This window comes from Salvelinus namaycush, chromosome 33 (assembly GCF_016432855.1).
Source record: "Salvelinus namaycush isolate Seneca chromosome 33, SaNama_1.0, whole genome shotgun sequence".
NCBI classification, from domain to species: domain Eukaryota; kingdom Metazoa; phylum Chordata; class Actinopteri; order Salmoniformes; family Salmonidae; genus Salvelinus; species Salvelinus namaycush.
Genome location: NC_052339.1, coordinates 16,292,583 through 16,307,813, shown reverse-complemented (window position 1 = coordinate 16,307,813; position 15,231 = coordinate 16,292,583). Strand labels below are relative to the sequence as shown.

General features: G+C 42.8%; 1 protein-coding gene across 2 annotated transcripts in view; it reads right to left on the bottom strand.

The window, feature by feature from the left end:
- The window catches only part of LOC120028105 (dihydropyrimidine dehydrogenase [NADP(+)]-like), a 220,615-nt gene that overhangs the window by 11,266 nt on the left and 194,118 nt on the right, over positions 1-15,231 (bottom strand). For both annotated transcript variants that reach the window (XM_038973280.1, XM_038973279.1), the window contains exon 20: positions 7,425-7,604. In XM_038973280.1, coding sequence (XP_038829208.1) covers positions 7,425-7,604 — 180 coding nt within the window. The remainder of the gene's footprint in view (positions 1-7,424; positions 7,605-15,231) is intronic.

Below are 15,231 nucleotides of genomic sequence, written 5' to 3'. Positions count from 1 at the left end.
TGTAGATGGCCAAATCACTATTTAACAACCCCCCCCCCCCCAACTGTCCAGCAGCTCAGGGGTAGCCTAGCCAGCAACACCTCTCTCACTCCCACCCCTTGTTTGGCATTGGCACCAGCAGAGAGGAGGAGGTGGAGGAGAAAGAGGGGGAGGCGACTGTGTGGATTGGGAGTCTGTGTGGGGGTGGAGATACCAGGAGAGACACCACAAAAAGGTAACATTGGACTAGTTCTAGGGGACTGTGGAGCTCTCCTTCCCTGTGTCGGCCCAGTAGTGGGTCTCATCGCCTGTTCCAGCCAGCCTGCTGCCTAACAAATACCTGTGGTGCTGAGAATCTCGTCTGGGGCATGAGCAGTCCCACACGGAGCACATGTTAGCTTCACACGTTAGCTAGCATCTCATAAGCCTAACTGTTACTGTCAGCTCACAGGGTTGCAATCACCATGCAGTAGAGTGATGGGTCTGCACTTCAGTTTGCACCATGCACTCCATGTTTCTGCTGATGCTGTGACCCAGTATGTACTGCATATCAGGCGTGTGCTTAGTGCATTCTTAATTGCAGTAAAGTAAGACTAGTCTGTTTCTGTAGCGTGAGGCAGCTTGATGGAGAAGTACACCCCCTGGACATGATGCTCTTTATTTATTTCTTATAAATGTTTTCGTTTTTCCTCAGATGACCACTCAAGACATGAACTTTATAATGACTGTCCATCTCATGATGTTGTGATGTTGTTCTTCAAGTCTTTTTTGTGTGTTTTAAAGCACTTTGTTATTCTTTTAAAAGTGCTATAAAAGTTGAAAAAATTATCCTTATTATTTTATGTCTGGCATGTTATTTGCATGTTCCAGAGTCCAGCCAAGACTGTTGACTGTGTGCAAACAGTTGTACATGAACCTGTGTTGACAGCCCAAAAAATGAATTTGTTTGATGGAGCCACCCACTATTGAAGCATAGCCAAAATAATTATTTGATTTTCCATTGAGGTAACTTCAGTCTACTTCTTAAATTACTTATGAAGGACTGAAGTTCACTGAAATTGGACTCCACACTCTAAACGGTGAAATAAGGATAGATCATCCCATGAGAGAGCATGGATTGCCACCGAGGCAGACTATTTGAGACAGCATTCTCTCTCACTACTTATACTAACAGTGAGAGAGAGAAAAAAATAAGTCTTTAGCTGAACGCTTCTACTCCTTTTATCAACTGACATTCCCGGGAATTGCAGTGACAGTGACTTCTCTTCTCACTTTCTTTTTCTCTTTTATGAGCTCCGTCTCTCGCTAACTACCTCTCTTTTTTTCCATTTGAGGTTTCTTTCTCTACCTTTCTCGCAAATGTCTTGTGCACTCTGACACACACAGCCTCACTGTCTCTCTACCAAACCTTTTTTTCCCCCTCCGAATACTCTACCTTTGAGTCTGACTTTCTGAAGCACGCACACGTCCACCCACCCACCCACCCACCCCCACCCAATCACCCTCACATACACACACACACTCTCGTACAGCTTACTATAGTTAAACACGTACACACACATACACAAACCCTGGTCTTGACTGTACTGTAAGTAATGTGATCCTGCCCCCCCCCCGCCCCTCCCTCCATGGTGTGCTTGGTGTATTTGTCTCATTGGGTCAATGCCACTGTTCCTCTGCCTCGCGGCAACAGCTGCCCTACACACAAACACAGGTGAGATGTCACTTTCTATCTATACTGTCCACTAAGTCAAAGACAGGGCCCAGGCTAGCTCTGTACACCAGGCCTCCATGAACGCTATGAGGCATTCCTATCTACAGGTAACTGACAAAATAAAGGAAACACCAACATAAAGTGTCTTAATAGGGCGTTGGGCACCACGAGCCGCCACAAGAGATTCCATGTGTTTTGGCATAGATTCTACAAGTTTCTGGAACTCTATTGGAGGGATGTGACACCATTCTTCCATAAAAAAATCCATAATTTAGTGTTTTGTTGGAAGATGCTGTCTTAGGCGCCTCTACCGAATCTCCCATAAGAGTTGAATTGAGTTGAGATCTGGTGACTGAGACACACACACCATTTAAAAAAAAAATGTTGCTTATCTTTAACTGCATTGTTGGAAAAGGACCAGTAAGTAAGCAATTTACTGTTAGTCTAAACCAGTTGTTTATGAAGCATGTGACAAATACAATTTCATTTGATTTGACACACACTTAAAACCCCCTTATGCTCATTTTTCAAACCCCCTATGCTCCTCTTTCAATGTCACTGAGAACTCCTCTTCTAGACATGGTAGCCAAAATAATGGGCAACTGGGCATTTTTATACATGACCCTAAACATGATGGGATGTTAGTTGCTTAATTTACTCAGGAACCACACCTGTGTGGAAGACCCTGCTTTCAATATGCTTCAAATCCCTAATTTACTCAAGTGTTTCCTTTACTTTGGCAGTTACCTGTACCTATCCACCGATACAAAAACAAAACAAAAGAAATGTCATATTTTTGGCCGACTAACGCAACGTCTGAAATCTCCCAAGTAAAAGTAGAAGACCTGGGCCTGGTTTCCTGATACCGATATTTTCCTGCTTTAACAATGCATCTTTCCTACAACAGCCGGAGATGTAACATGCGTTTCCTAAAACACCACGCAGAGGGAACGGTCGCTAAGCACGCCGTTGAAGCATGTGTCATACTGATAGGATCGAAAGAAAGGCAGTGCTGCTCTCGGATTAGCTTTCTCAATTCAAATATTACCATAACATTATAATTATTTCACAATACTGACGGATCAGCTCCTAGAGATACACTGCATGACCAACAGTATGTGGACACCTGCTCGTTGAACATCTCATTCAAAAATAATGGCCATTAATATGGAGTTGGTCCCCCCTTTGCTGCTATAACAGCCTCCACTCTTCTGGGAAAGCTTTTCACTAGATGTTGGAACATTGCTGCGGGATCTTGCTTCCATTCAGCCACAAGAGCATTAGTGAGGTCGGGCACAGATGTTGGGGCGATTAGGCCCGGCTTGCAGTCGGCGTTCCAATTCAACCCAAAGGTGTTCAATGGAGTTGAGGTCAGGGCTCTGTGCATGCCAGTCAAGTTCTTCCACACCGATCTCGACAAAACATTTCTGTACGGACCTCGCTTTGTGCACAGCGGCATTGTCATGCGGAATCAGGAAAGGGCCTTAACCAAACTGTTGCAACAAAGCTGAAGCACAGAATCGTCTAGAATGTCATTGTATGCTGTAGCGTTAAGATTTCCCTTCACTGGAACTAAGGCGCCTAGCCCGAACCATGAAAAACAGCCCCAGACCATTATTTCTCCTCCACCAAACTTTACAGTTGGCACAGTGGGCAGGTAGCCTTCTCCTGGCATCCGCCAAACCCAGATTAGTCAGTCGAACTGCCAGATGGTGAAGCATGATTCATCACTCTAGAGAACGCGTTTCTACAGCTCCAAAGTCCAATGCCGGCAAGCTTTACACCACTCCAGCCGACGCTTGGCATTGTGCATGGTGATCTTAAGCTTGTGTGCGGCTGCTCGGCCATGGAAACCCATTTCATGAAGCTCCCAAAGAAACATTTATTGTGCTGACGTTGCTTCCAGAGGCAGTTTAGAAAACAGTGGATCCTGGACTTCCTGACGGACCGCCCCCAGGTGGTAAGGGTAGGTAACAACACATCCGTCACACTGATCCTCAACACACAGGGACCCCTCAGGGGTGCGTGCTCAGCCCCCTCCTGTACTCCCTGTTCACTCATGACTGCACGGCCAGGCACGACTCCAACACCATCATTCAATTTGCCGACAACACAACAACGAGACAGCCTATAGGGAGGAGGTCAGAGACCTGGCCGTGTGGTGCCAGGACAACAACCTCTCCCTCAACGTGATCAAGACAAAAGAGATGACCGTGGACTACAGGAAAAGAGGACCGAGCATGCCCGCATTCTCATCGAGGGGGCTGCAGTGGAGCAGGTTGAGAGCTCCAAGTTCCTTGGTGTCCACATCACCGACAAATTAACATGATCCAAGCACAACATGACAGTCGTGGAGCGGGCACGACAAAACCTATTCCCCCCCAGGAGACTGAAAAGATTTGTCATGGGTCCTCAGATCCTCAAAAGGTTCTACAGCTGCACCATCGAAAGCATCCTGACCAGTTGCATCACTGCCTGGTACGGCAACTGCTCGGCCTCCGACCGCAAAACACTACAGAGGGTAGTGCGTACGGCCCAGTACATCACTGGGGCCAAGCTTCCTGCCATCCAGGACCTCTATACCAGGAGTGTCAGAGGAAGGCCCTAAAAATTGTCAAAGACTCCAGCCACCCTAGTCATAGACTGTTCTCTCTGCTACCACACGGCAAGCGGTACCGAAGCGCCAAGTCTAGGACAAAAAGGCTTCTAAATAGCCTCTACCCCCAAGCCATAAGACTCCTGAACATCTAGTCAAATTGCTACCCAGACTATTCGCATTGTCCCCCCCCCCCCTCTCCTCTACACCACTGCCACTCTCTGTTGTAATCTATGCATAGTCACTTTAATTAACTCTACCTACATGTACAGTTGAAATCAGAAGTCAGTGCCTCTTTGCTTGACATAATGTGTATGTAAACTTCAACTGTATTGTTCTTTTTTACTGCTGCTCTTTAATTACTTGTTACTTTTCTCTCTTATTCTTATCCGTATTTTAAAAAATTGCACTGACGGTTAGGGGTTTGTAAGTAAGCATTTCACTGTAAGGTTGTATTCAGCGCATGTGTTGTAATAAAATTGATTTGATTTGGTTTGAGTGTTGCACCCGAGGACAGACAATTTTTACGAGCTCAGCGCTTCCGCACTCAGCGGTCCCGTTCTGTGAGCTTGTGTGGCCTACCACTTTGCGGCTGAGCCGTTGTTGCTCCTAGATGTTTCCACTTCACAATAACAGCACTTACAGTTGACCAGGGCAGAAATTTGACGAAGTGACTTGTTGGAAAGGTGGCATCCTATGATGGTGCCACGTTGAAAGTCACTGAGCTCTTCAGTAAGGTCATTCTATTGCCAATGTTTGTCTATAGAGATTGCATGGCTGTGTGCTCGATTTTATACACCTGTCAGCAATGGGTGTGGCTGAAATAGCCGAATCCACTAATTTGAAGGGGTGTCCACATACTTTTGTATATATAGTGTATTACTACCTACGGCTGCAAATACCGAGGTGGCTTATTCTAATACTTACCCAACAAAAATGCACAAAATCACAGATTTGGCACATCATTGCGCACATGTTAGGATACACATCATTAAATATATTGAAACAAGTTATAGGCAGTAGCCCAGAAGAAGAAAAATAGAACTCAATTGATTGAACATGAAATGTATTTCAACACGATTAAAATAGGCCTACTGTATTTATATTTGAATGCTGTCATCTCTATTTTCATTTCAAGCATCTTTTTATATTTCACTTGCTTGTATCAATTGCAAAGACATTAGCAACATTGTATTTGTTGTAGTCAACTTTGTTCTGAGGTTATCGGCGGTCACGGGTAGACGCATAAACCATGTGATTCTATGTTTAGCGGTGATCTTTTGTGTATAAAGTGACGCGGGAGGTTAAAGAAGCATCTAACGAAGCACTAGCTGTTCTACGAGTGGTCTGAGGCAGCGTTAGATTACGAGCGTTTTCAAGTGCAACGTTAATAACATTGGTTTTGGAAAGCACCTTGGAGATTTAACGATGCTCCTACGAAGGCTCTAACAATGAACTTAGCCTTGAGATGCTTTTGGGAAACCGGGCTCAGAGCTATTTCATACTATGTAATACAGACTTATGTGAGAGCTGAGAATTGACCTTAAAAAAAAGCTATGTCCAAAAGAGTCCACAAAGCCTTATTTCCTTCTAAGTAAAAGCCAGAACAAAGCTTTTGTATAAAAACTACTCCGGTTAATGTTGTCGCCTGAGAGCTGAGAGCCGGTGATGTGAGTGATTCGTCCTTTCCTGGTGTCACCGTGCACTAGTATCAGTCAGTGTATCCAGCACCACGTTGCCCCAGGGAGATGTGATGTACAGGCTGCTTCTCCATGTCTGGGACAATGTTTCTACATGACACCACACAGCTTCACAAAAAAACAACAACAAAAAAACACGCAGGCACACACACACACACACACTCTACCTTCTCCTCTCTCTCAGCTTCAAGACAACACCACTACCTCTTCTGCTATAATTGTTGTTGTTGTGCTGACAATTCCCCACAACAATGGAGAGCTAATACAGCAGCAGACGAGGGAATTACTGTTTCCACTTTTCTGATATTCCTCACCTCCTACACATGTATTCCTTCCTCTCTCATCCTCCACTCATTTAGCATTAGCATTTCAACTGTTGCATTTGCGATGCGGTGAGATGTCCCGTCGTCAGGACTGTAGTGAATCTGGCGCTTTATAGCCTTCCCTCGGTTGGTGTAGAACCCACACGCCTGTGATCTGATAACCACCTCTAATCTGGAATGCTGAAAAGAGTTTACTGAAGTTGTATTTTCCCTCATTTACATTCATTCTGGGCATTTCACATTAATTTTCTCTTTTTCCCATAAATATGACAGAGATTGTAGAAATGCAGAATTGTGGACTGTAAAACCTAATAGAGGGAATGTTTTGACAATTGCCTTTTGTCAAATTTGATTTGAGACTTTTTTTATTTTGTATTGTGTTATGAACGACTGGCATTGGATTAAGACGGCGCTTGTACAAATCGTTTTCCGAGAATGATTGATGTTCTATTTCAAAGTAAACTAACAATAATAAACCATTAGGACTTTTCCTCACCGTCTGTGCTTTTTGAATTTGAATTTATAGTATCTAAGCTATTCATCATAGGCATGTCTGGCCATTTATATTAGTGCCAGAACCAGTGACTAAAGCACCTGCTCTTAGCCAAGTTATTATAGGAGGGGATTTCAGACAAAGCCACCTCTTTTGATTCAAATCTGATATTAAAGCATCCCTCAGAAGGTTGATCTGTGAGCTCCTTCAGTGAGTCAGATCCTGCTAGCTGGAAGACTACACAGCAGCCTTGAAATCAGCTGTAGCTCTGAATAGAACAGAGCACTTAACATTCAGTGTGGACAATGCAGTAATTGCAATGTGATAAAGTCCAGGCTGCCACCAATAGTGTGATGTAAATACACAGGTACAGATGTGTCGCAGTAATACTAGTAATGCAGTAACTAAAAGCCTGCATGTCGTCTGCTGTTGAAATGATGTCTGGTTTATAATGGATGGGTAAAGGGATCAAGACCAAGAGGACCAAGCTGATAATAGGACCAAGTAAATGGAGGGGTGTAGGAGTAGCAAAGGGGAAGTGCAGTCACAGTGCAATGCTAATGGGTAAGTGTGTACAGGTAGATTGAGTTAATGGTTGGATTAGCTGTCAATCACTCACCTTGCCCACCAGTTCCTCCAGTCGCGGTACAGGTTTGCCCTTCTGGTGGCGCAATGTGGGAGGTGATTGGCCATCCCAGTCCTGTAGCTCCTCGATGCTCTTCAGGTAGAGCAGAGTCTTTAGACCCAGGCAGTAGTCCTCGATCAGAGTGAAGTCCTGGTTCTGCACCGCGCTGCACACCTAGTGGCGGAAACAAGCACACGCACGCACACACGCATACAAGCACGCACACAAACACACACACACAAACGCTAATGATGTTATTACAATAACTTGGTCCAGTGAAAAGCATGAGCTGACGCACACCCTGCCTTTCTAAGGTCTTCGAAAGCCAAGTCAACAAACAGATTACCGACCATTTCGAATCCCACCATACCTTCTCCGCTATGCAATCTGGTTTCAGAGCTGGTCATGGGTGCACCTCAGCCACGCTCAAGGTCCTAAACGATATCTTAACCGCCATCGATAAGAAACAATACTGTGCAGCCGTATTCATTGACCTGGCCAAGGCTTTCGACTCTGTCAATCACCACATCCTCATCGGCAGACTCGATAGCCTTGGCTTCTCAAATGATTGCCTCGGCTGGTTCACCAACTACTTCTCTGATAGAGTTCAGTGTGTCAAATCGGAGGGTCTGTTGTCCGAGCCTCTGGCAGTCTCTATGGGGGTGCCACAGGGTTCAATTCTTGGACCGACTCTCTTCTCTGTATACATCAATGATGTCGCTCTTGCTGCTGGTGAGTCTCTGATCCACCTCTACGCAGACGACACCATTCTGTATACTTCTGGCCCTTCTTTGGACACTGTGTTAACAACCCTCCAGGCAAGCTTCAATGCCATACAACTCTCCTTCCGTGGCCTCCAATTGCTCTTAAATGCAAGTAAAACTAAACGCATGCTCTTCAACCGATCGCTGCCTGCACCTGCCCGCCTGTCCAACATCACTACTCTGGACGGCTCTGACTTAGAATATGTGGACAACTACAAATACCTAGGTGTCTGGTTAGACTGTAAACTCTCCTTCCAGACTCACATCAAACATCTCCAATCCAAAGTTAAATCTAGAATTGGCTTCCTATTCCGCAACAAAGCATCCTTCACTCATGCTGCCAAACATACCCTCGTAAATCTGACCATCCTACCAATCCTCGACTTCGGCAGTGTCATTTACAAAATAGCCTCCAATACCCTACTCAATAAATTGGATGCAGTTTATCACAGTGCCATCCGTTTTGTCACCAAAGCCCCATATACTACCCACCACTGCAACCTGTATGCTTTCGATGGCTGGCCCTCGCTTCATACTCGTCGCCAAACCCACTGGCTCCAGGTCATCTACAAGACCCTGCAAGGTAAAGTCCCCCCTTATCTCAGCTCGCTGGTCACCATAGCAGCACCCACCTGTAGCACGCGCTCCAGCAGATATATCTCTCTGGTTACCCCCAAAACCAATCCTTCCTTTGGCCGCCTCTCCTTCCAGTTCTCTGCTGCCAATGACTGGAACGAACTACAAAAATCTCTGAAACTGGAAACACTTATCTCCCTCACTAGCTTTAAGCACCAGCTGTCAGAGCAGCTCACAGACTACTGCACCTGTACATAGCCCATCTATAATTTAGCCCAAACAACTACCTCTTTCCCCACTGTATTTATTTATTTATTTTGCTCCTTTGCACCCCATTATTTCTATCTCTACTTTGTGCATTCTTCCACTGCAAATCAACCATTCCAGTGTTTTACTTGCTATATTGTATTTACTTCGCCACCATGGCCTTTTTTTTTGCCTTTACCTCCCTTATCTCACCTCACTTGCTCACATTCTATATAGACTTATTTTTCTACTGTATTATTGACTGTTTGTTTTACTCCATGTGTAACTCTGTGTTGTTGTATGTGTCGAACTGCTTTGCTTTATCTTGGCCAGGTCACAATTGTAAATGAGAACTTGTTCTCAACTTGCCTACCTGGTTAAATAAAGGTGAAATAAAAAAAGAAAAACATAAAAGTAGTGGTGCTGACTAGTGGAGAATCAACTGTATGAAAATATACAAAGAAAGTTACACACAATATATGCTCTATATAAACTCCATAACCAACGTTTCGACAACCGTTACACTAACTTGGGCACACAGTGCAAAGTACTAAATATGTCATTCGGAATTACATAACACAGTGTATTGAATTCCCCCATACTCTAGTACAGGGTTTCCCAAACTTGGTCCTGGCGCCCCTCGCACTACACGGGTGATTCAAATCATTCAAGCTTGATGATGAGTTGGCTATTTGAATCAGCTGTGTAGTGCTCGAGCAAAAAACTAAAAACGTGCACACACGGGAAGCCCAGGAACGAGTTTGGGTCCAAGCCAGCGTTTTATAGGTCTCAGATACCACACTACCTACACACTGCTTACAGTCTCCACTCATTTACAATGAAATCCATCTATTTAATTAAAGGTTAGTCAGATGGAATAAGGCTGATCACGGCAGCAGTCAGTTAGAGCAGAGTGGTGAAATGGAAGGCGTGTAGTAAAACTCCTGGGTGAACCCCATTCACATGGTTTATCCTCTCTTTCCTTCCTTCAGCAAAGAGAGAGACTATCTGATCTGCATCACACACTGGGAAACCTTGTCTTTGTGCGTCTGTCTGTCTCCACTACTTCATTTTGACAGAAGCCACGGTGCCATGGTGAGTCTTAGAGCAGCCGGAGAGATAAGACGATGTGCTTATCAGACACCGCCATCTATGAGCTGAGCTGAGCTGACATCGCCCTGCACTGATCTGACTGAGAACAACTCCAGGATTAAAACGAGGCCGAGTACTGAACCTAGGGGAACACCACATCAAACAGACCAGACTGAGGTCGGGGCCTGTTTTCACAAAGCGTCTCAGAGTATCGGTGCTGATTAGGATCAGGTCCTTCTTGTCCATATACTCTTAATCATCATGATCGAAAAGACAAAACTGATCCTAGATCAGCACTACTACTTGAGATGCTTGGGTTAGGTTAGTTGGGGCGATGTTTTGTCAATGTTGTTTTACATTGCTCTGAGATAGTCATAACAAATTATTTCTAGAGGGGGAATGAATGTGAATCTGTTCTGCTGTGTCATTTGTGTATTTCAAAAAGTAAATTCACCAGCGACTGGCCCCATGTTGTGAAAATTAAGGCATTTATTCTCTCAAGCTTTGGCTCAGAGATATGCTTTCATTAGGATTCTGATTTGCATAGCGCTGCTTGTTAAAAGAAAAAAAGCTGCTTGTTGCCTGCCCCTATATGCCCTGCTCCAACTAAATAACACAGAATACATTTCTGATAAGGATGTCTACATCGTTACAACAAATAGTATTGGGGGAAAACAACTGTGGACATGCATTACATTTCAGTGATTCACAGGGAAAATATGTCAGTTATTAGAACTATACACTACTCATTCTAGGAGGTAAAGACACAACATGTACAGAGCCTTCAGAAAGTATTCACAACCCTTGACGTTTTCCACATTTTGCTGATTAAATTTAGATTTATTGTCACTGGCCTACAAACAATACCCCATAATATGGAATAATGGTTTCAGACATTTTTACAAATTCATAAAAAATGAAAAGTTGACATTTCTTGAGTCAATAAATATTCTACCAATTTGTTATGGTAATTATAAATAGGTTCAGGAGTAAATATGTTTTTAACAAGTTACATAATAAGTTGCATGGACTCAATCTGTGTGCAATAATAGTGTTTAACATGATTTTTGAATGATTACCTCATCTCTGTACCCCACACGTACAATTATCTATAAGGTCCCTCAGTCGCGCAGTGAATTTCAAACACAGATTCAACCACAAAGACCAGGAAGGTTTTCTAATGCCTCGCAAAGAAATGCACCTATAGATGAACAACAACAAAAAAGCAGACATTGAATATCCCTTTGAGCATGGTGAAGTTATGAATTACACTTTGGATGGTGTATCAATACACCCAGTCACTACAAAGATAAAGGTGTCCTTTCCATATCAGTTGCCAGAGAGGAAGGAAACCGCCCAGGCATTTCACCATGAGGCCAATGGTAACTAAAACAGTTAGAGTTTAACGGCTGTGAAAGGAAAAAAATGAGGATGGATCAACTAGGGCTGTGGCGGTCCCGAAATTACATCAGCCGGTGAGTGGCAAGCAAATAACTGTCGGTCTCACGGTAATTGACCGTTAATTAACATAAACACATTTAGCATCTCCTGGCTTACACACATAGCCTACAAGCCATTTAAAAAAGTCGAATAAATCCATGTAATATAGCCTACACATTCACAATAAATCCATTATGTACTTTAGACAGGTCTAAAGAAGCCTGATTTGATGAAAATGTAGACTATTTCAGAAGAACAGAATAGCATACTCTGAGTTGTCCTTAGGTCCTGAAGTGGCTATGCCAAATGGCTGTGGGCTACACTAGGTAATTTAGCAGACAAGATTTGCTTATAATTCTGTGGCATTACTTTATATTATGTTATAGTATGATGAATACAATTGAACAAAGCTAAATAAAAAATAAACATTTTCTCCAAACGATTTGAGGGAGTGCTCACATGCGGCGGCTATTCTGTGTTGAGCAGTTAACAAGGAAAAAGGTCCTCCTATATAGTTCATTTAGAGTTATTAATGTAACTTTAGGTGTTCTACAAATGTTGGGCTACATGTTTTGATTTTGAATACATTGTAAGGCTGAGACTCTAATGATGATTTGAAAAAAGTCACTTGAAAAGGCATGAGCGCTGCTTTTTCTTTGCAGGATGTGCACACTCCAATAGTCTCTCATTCACAATTTGACAAGCACTTGATAATGCCTCGAATTTCACAACGGCATCCCATTTGTGGCCGTAATGCACCCTAAAAGAATCCATGCCTTTTGCGGCCCGGAGTGCTGCGTTGTGCCCTTCTCCCTGAGTGTGCTGGGCATTCCGAAGAGTCTCTCACTCACACGGCTCTCCGTCACGTGATTGGGTCTTTCTCACAGGCTACAAGTGAAGACAGACACATTGGAGACGCAACTGTGCGTGTCCTTATCCAATTCTGATGTGCATATTGAAGATATTGGATGAACTGTCCACATTTACTTTTCGTCAGCCAACAAGATGAGTAGGCCTAACGAACAGCAAAAGCACTAGCTTATGTCAATCTACTATCCCCCATAGTACAAAAGTCATCCTATTCTATTCTGTGCGACAAATAAATATTACAAACAGTCTGGGACAGTTGTGGGATGCGATAGATCCCAAATTAATACAACCACTAGTGTGTTGCGTCAGCCACATTGCATAAAAAAGTTTTTTTGATGCAATGTGGCTGACGCAACACATTATCAACATTTTAAGCTGAAAGTTCTAAAGTATTAGGCTATTTCTTCACATTATAAATGCGGCAATGCGCACATGGTATTAGGCTATAAGCGCAAATGGTGCATTGTTATGGTTAAAATGATCTTCCCCAAACTTGAAACTCACACGCTGCTTATAAACTCAGCAAAAAAATAAACATCCTCTCACTGTCAACTGCGTTTATTTTCAGCAAACTTAACATGTGTACATATTTGTATGAACATAACAAGATTCAACAACTGATACATAAACTGAACAAGTTCCACAGACATGTAACTAACAGAAATTGAATAATGTGTCCCTGAACAAAGGGGGGGTCAAAATCAAAGTAACAGTCAGTATCTAGTGTGGCCACCAGCTGCATTAAGTACTGCAGTGCATCTCCTCCTCATGTACTGCACCAGATTTGCCAGTTCTTGCTGTGAGATGTTACCCCACTCTTCCACCAAGGCACCTGCAAGTTCCCTGACATTTCTGGGGGAAATGGTCCTAGCCCTCACCCTGCGATCCAACAGGTGCCAGACGTACAGTTTCATAACTGTGAGCTTAATTGCCTACCGTTTATAAGCTGTTAGTGTCTTAACGACCGTTCCACAGGTGCATGTTCATTAATTGTTTATGGTTCATTGAACATGCATGAGAAACAGTGTTTAAACCCTTTACAATAAAGATCTGTGAAGTTATTTGGATTTTTGGAAAGGGTCCTGAAAAAGGAACATTTCTTTTATATGCCAGTTAGGCTCTACACCCCATGTAAAGCGGATTAATGTGCTTAATTTTAAGAAGTTATTTGGCCACTTTAATTATGATACAAACCTTTTTAAAACATATAGGCCTATGGGCTAGGCTACATGAGGTGTGTGACTATGATTCACAAAAAAAAGTATTGTTTCTTATGCTGGGCATCCTTCACAAGTGATAATATATCATTCACAAGTGATAGGCTAATATTGTCACCCATCAGACTATTCTTGATTTAATCTTGTCTTTACATAATACTAAATAATATGTGTGTGACATTTGTTTGGATTTAGAATGGACCATTATCATGCACCTGTATCGAAACAGAGGCAGCGGGAAAAAATACATGTCATCTATGCACTTAAATAGGGAATGGAGAACGCTTTTCCCCGTGGTTCATTTTCATGCCAGCCAGGTAGGCTATACTCCTGTTGTAAATATAAACAATGTGCTTAACAGCCTATAGAAATGTTGCGCAACATGAGCTGATGGGCTCTCATGAAGTGTTTGACTAGATTTTCAAATACACTTGCATTGATGTCAGAGTTATTACAGGGACAGTAGAGTGCTGAGTAGCAGGCAGTTATCAAGTTTGGTAGGCTACCATTGACCAGCAGCAGCATCAGAGCTTGGAGAAGCTGAATTACCGTGACTAAGCGGTCATGTGGAATATGACTGCCTTCAAGACACGTGACCGCCGGTGTGGCGGTAATACAGTCACCGCAGCAGCCCTCCACAATACTAACTTAATTGACAGAGTCAAAAGAAGGAAGCCTGTACAGAATACAAATATTCCAAAACATGCATGCTGTTTACAACAAGCCACTAAAGTAATACTGCAAAAAATGTGGCAAAGCAATTAACTTTTTGTCCTGAATACAAAGTGTTATGTTTGGGGCAAATTCAATACAACACATTTCTGAGTACCACTCTCCATATATTCAAGCATAGTGGTAGTTACATCATGTTATGGGTATGCTTGTAATCGTTAAGGACTGGGGAGTTTTTCAGGATAAAAAATAAATTGAAAGGAGATAAGCAAAGGCAAAATCCTAGATGAAAACTTGGTTCAGTCTGCTTTCAATTCACCTTTCAGCGAGACAATAACCTAAAACACAAGGCCAAATTTACATTGAAGTTGCTTACCAAGAAGACAGTAAATGTTCCCGAGTGGCCAAGTAACAGTTTTTACTTAAATCTGCTTGAATATCTATGGTAAAACCTGAAAATGGTTGTCTAGCAATGATCAACAACCAATTTGACAGTGCTTGAAGAATTTTGAAAGGGGCAAATGTTGCACAATCCAGGTGTGGAATGTTCTTAGAGACCCAGAAAGACTCTTGCCAAAGGTGATTCTAACATGTATTGACTCAGGGGGTTGAATACTAATCAAGATATATTAGTGCTTAGATTTTTCATAAATCTTTTACAACTGTTAGAATTGTTCTTACCCTTTGAAATTACACAGTATTTTGTGTAGATCGTTCTCCAACAATTACAATTTTAATCCCACTTTGAAACACAACAAAATGTGGAAAAAGTCAAGGGGTGTGATTACTTTCCGAATGCACTGTATATCTCTGATCAAAAAGAAGTGAAAAATATGCAAATGCTTGTTGTTGGAGGAGAGTTGTGGTGAAGGAAAACTAAAACATGGGGCTGGAAACGTGTTGTTGTGTACTCTTCTACCACCT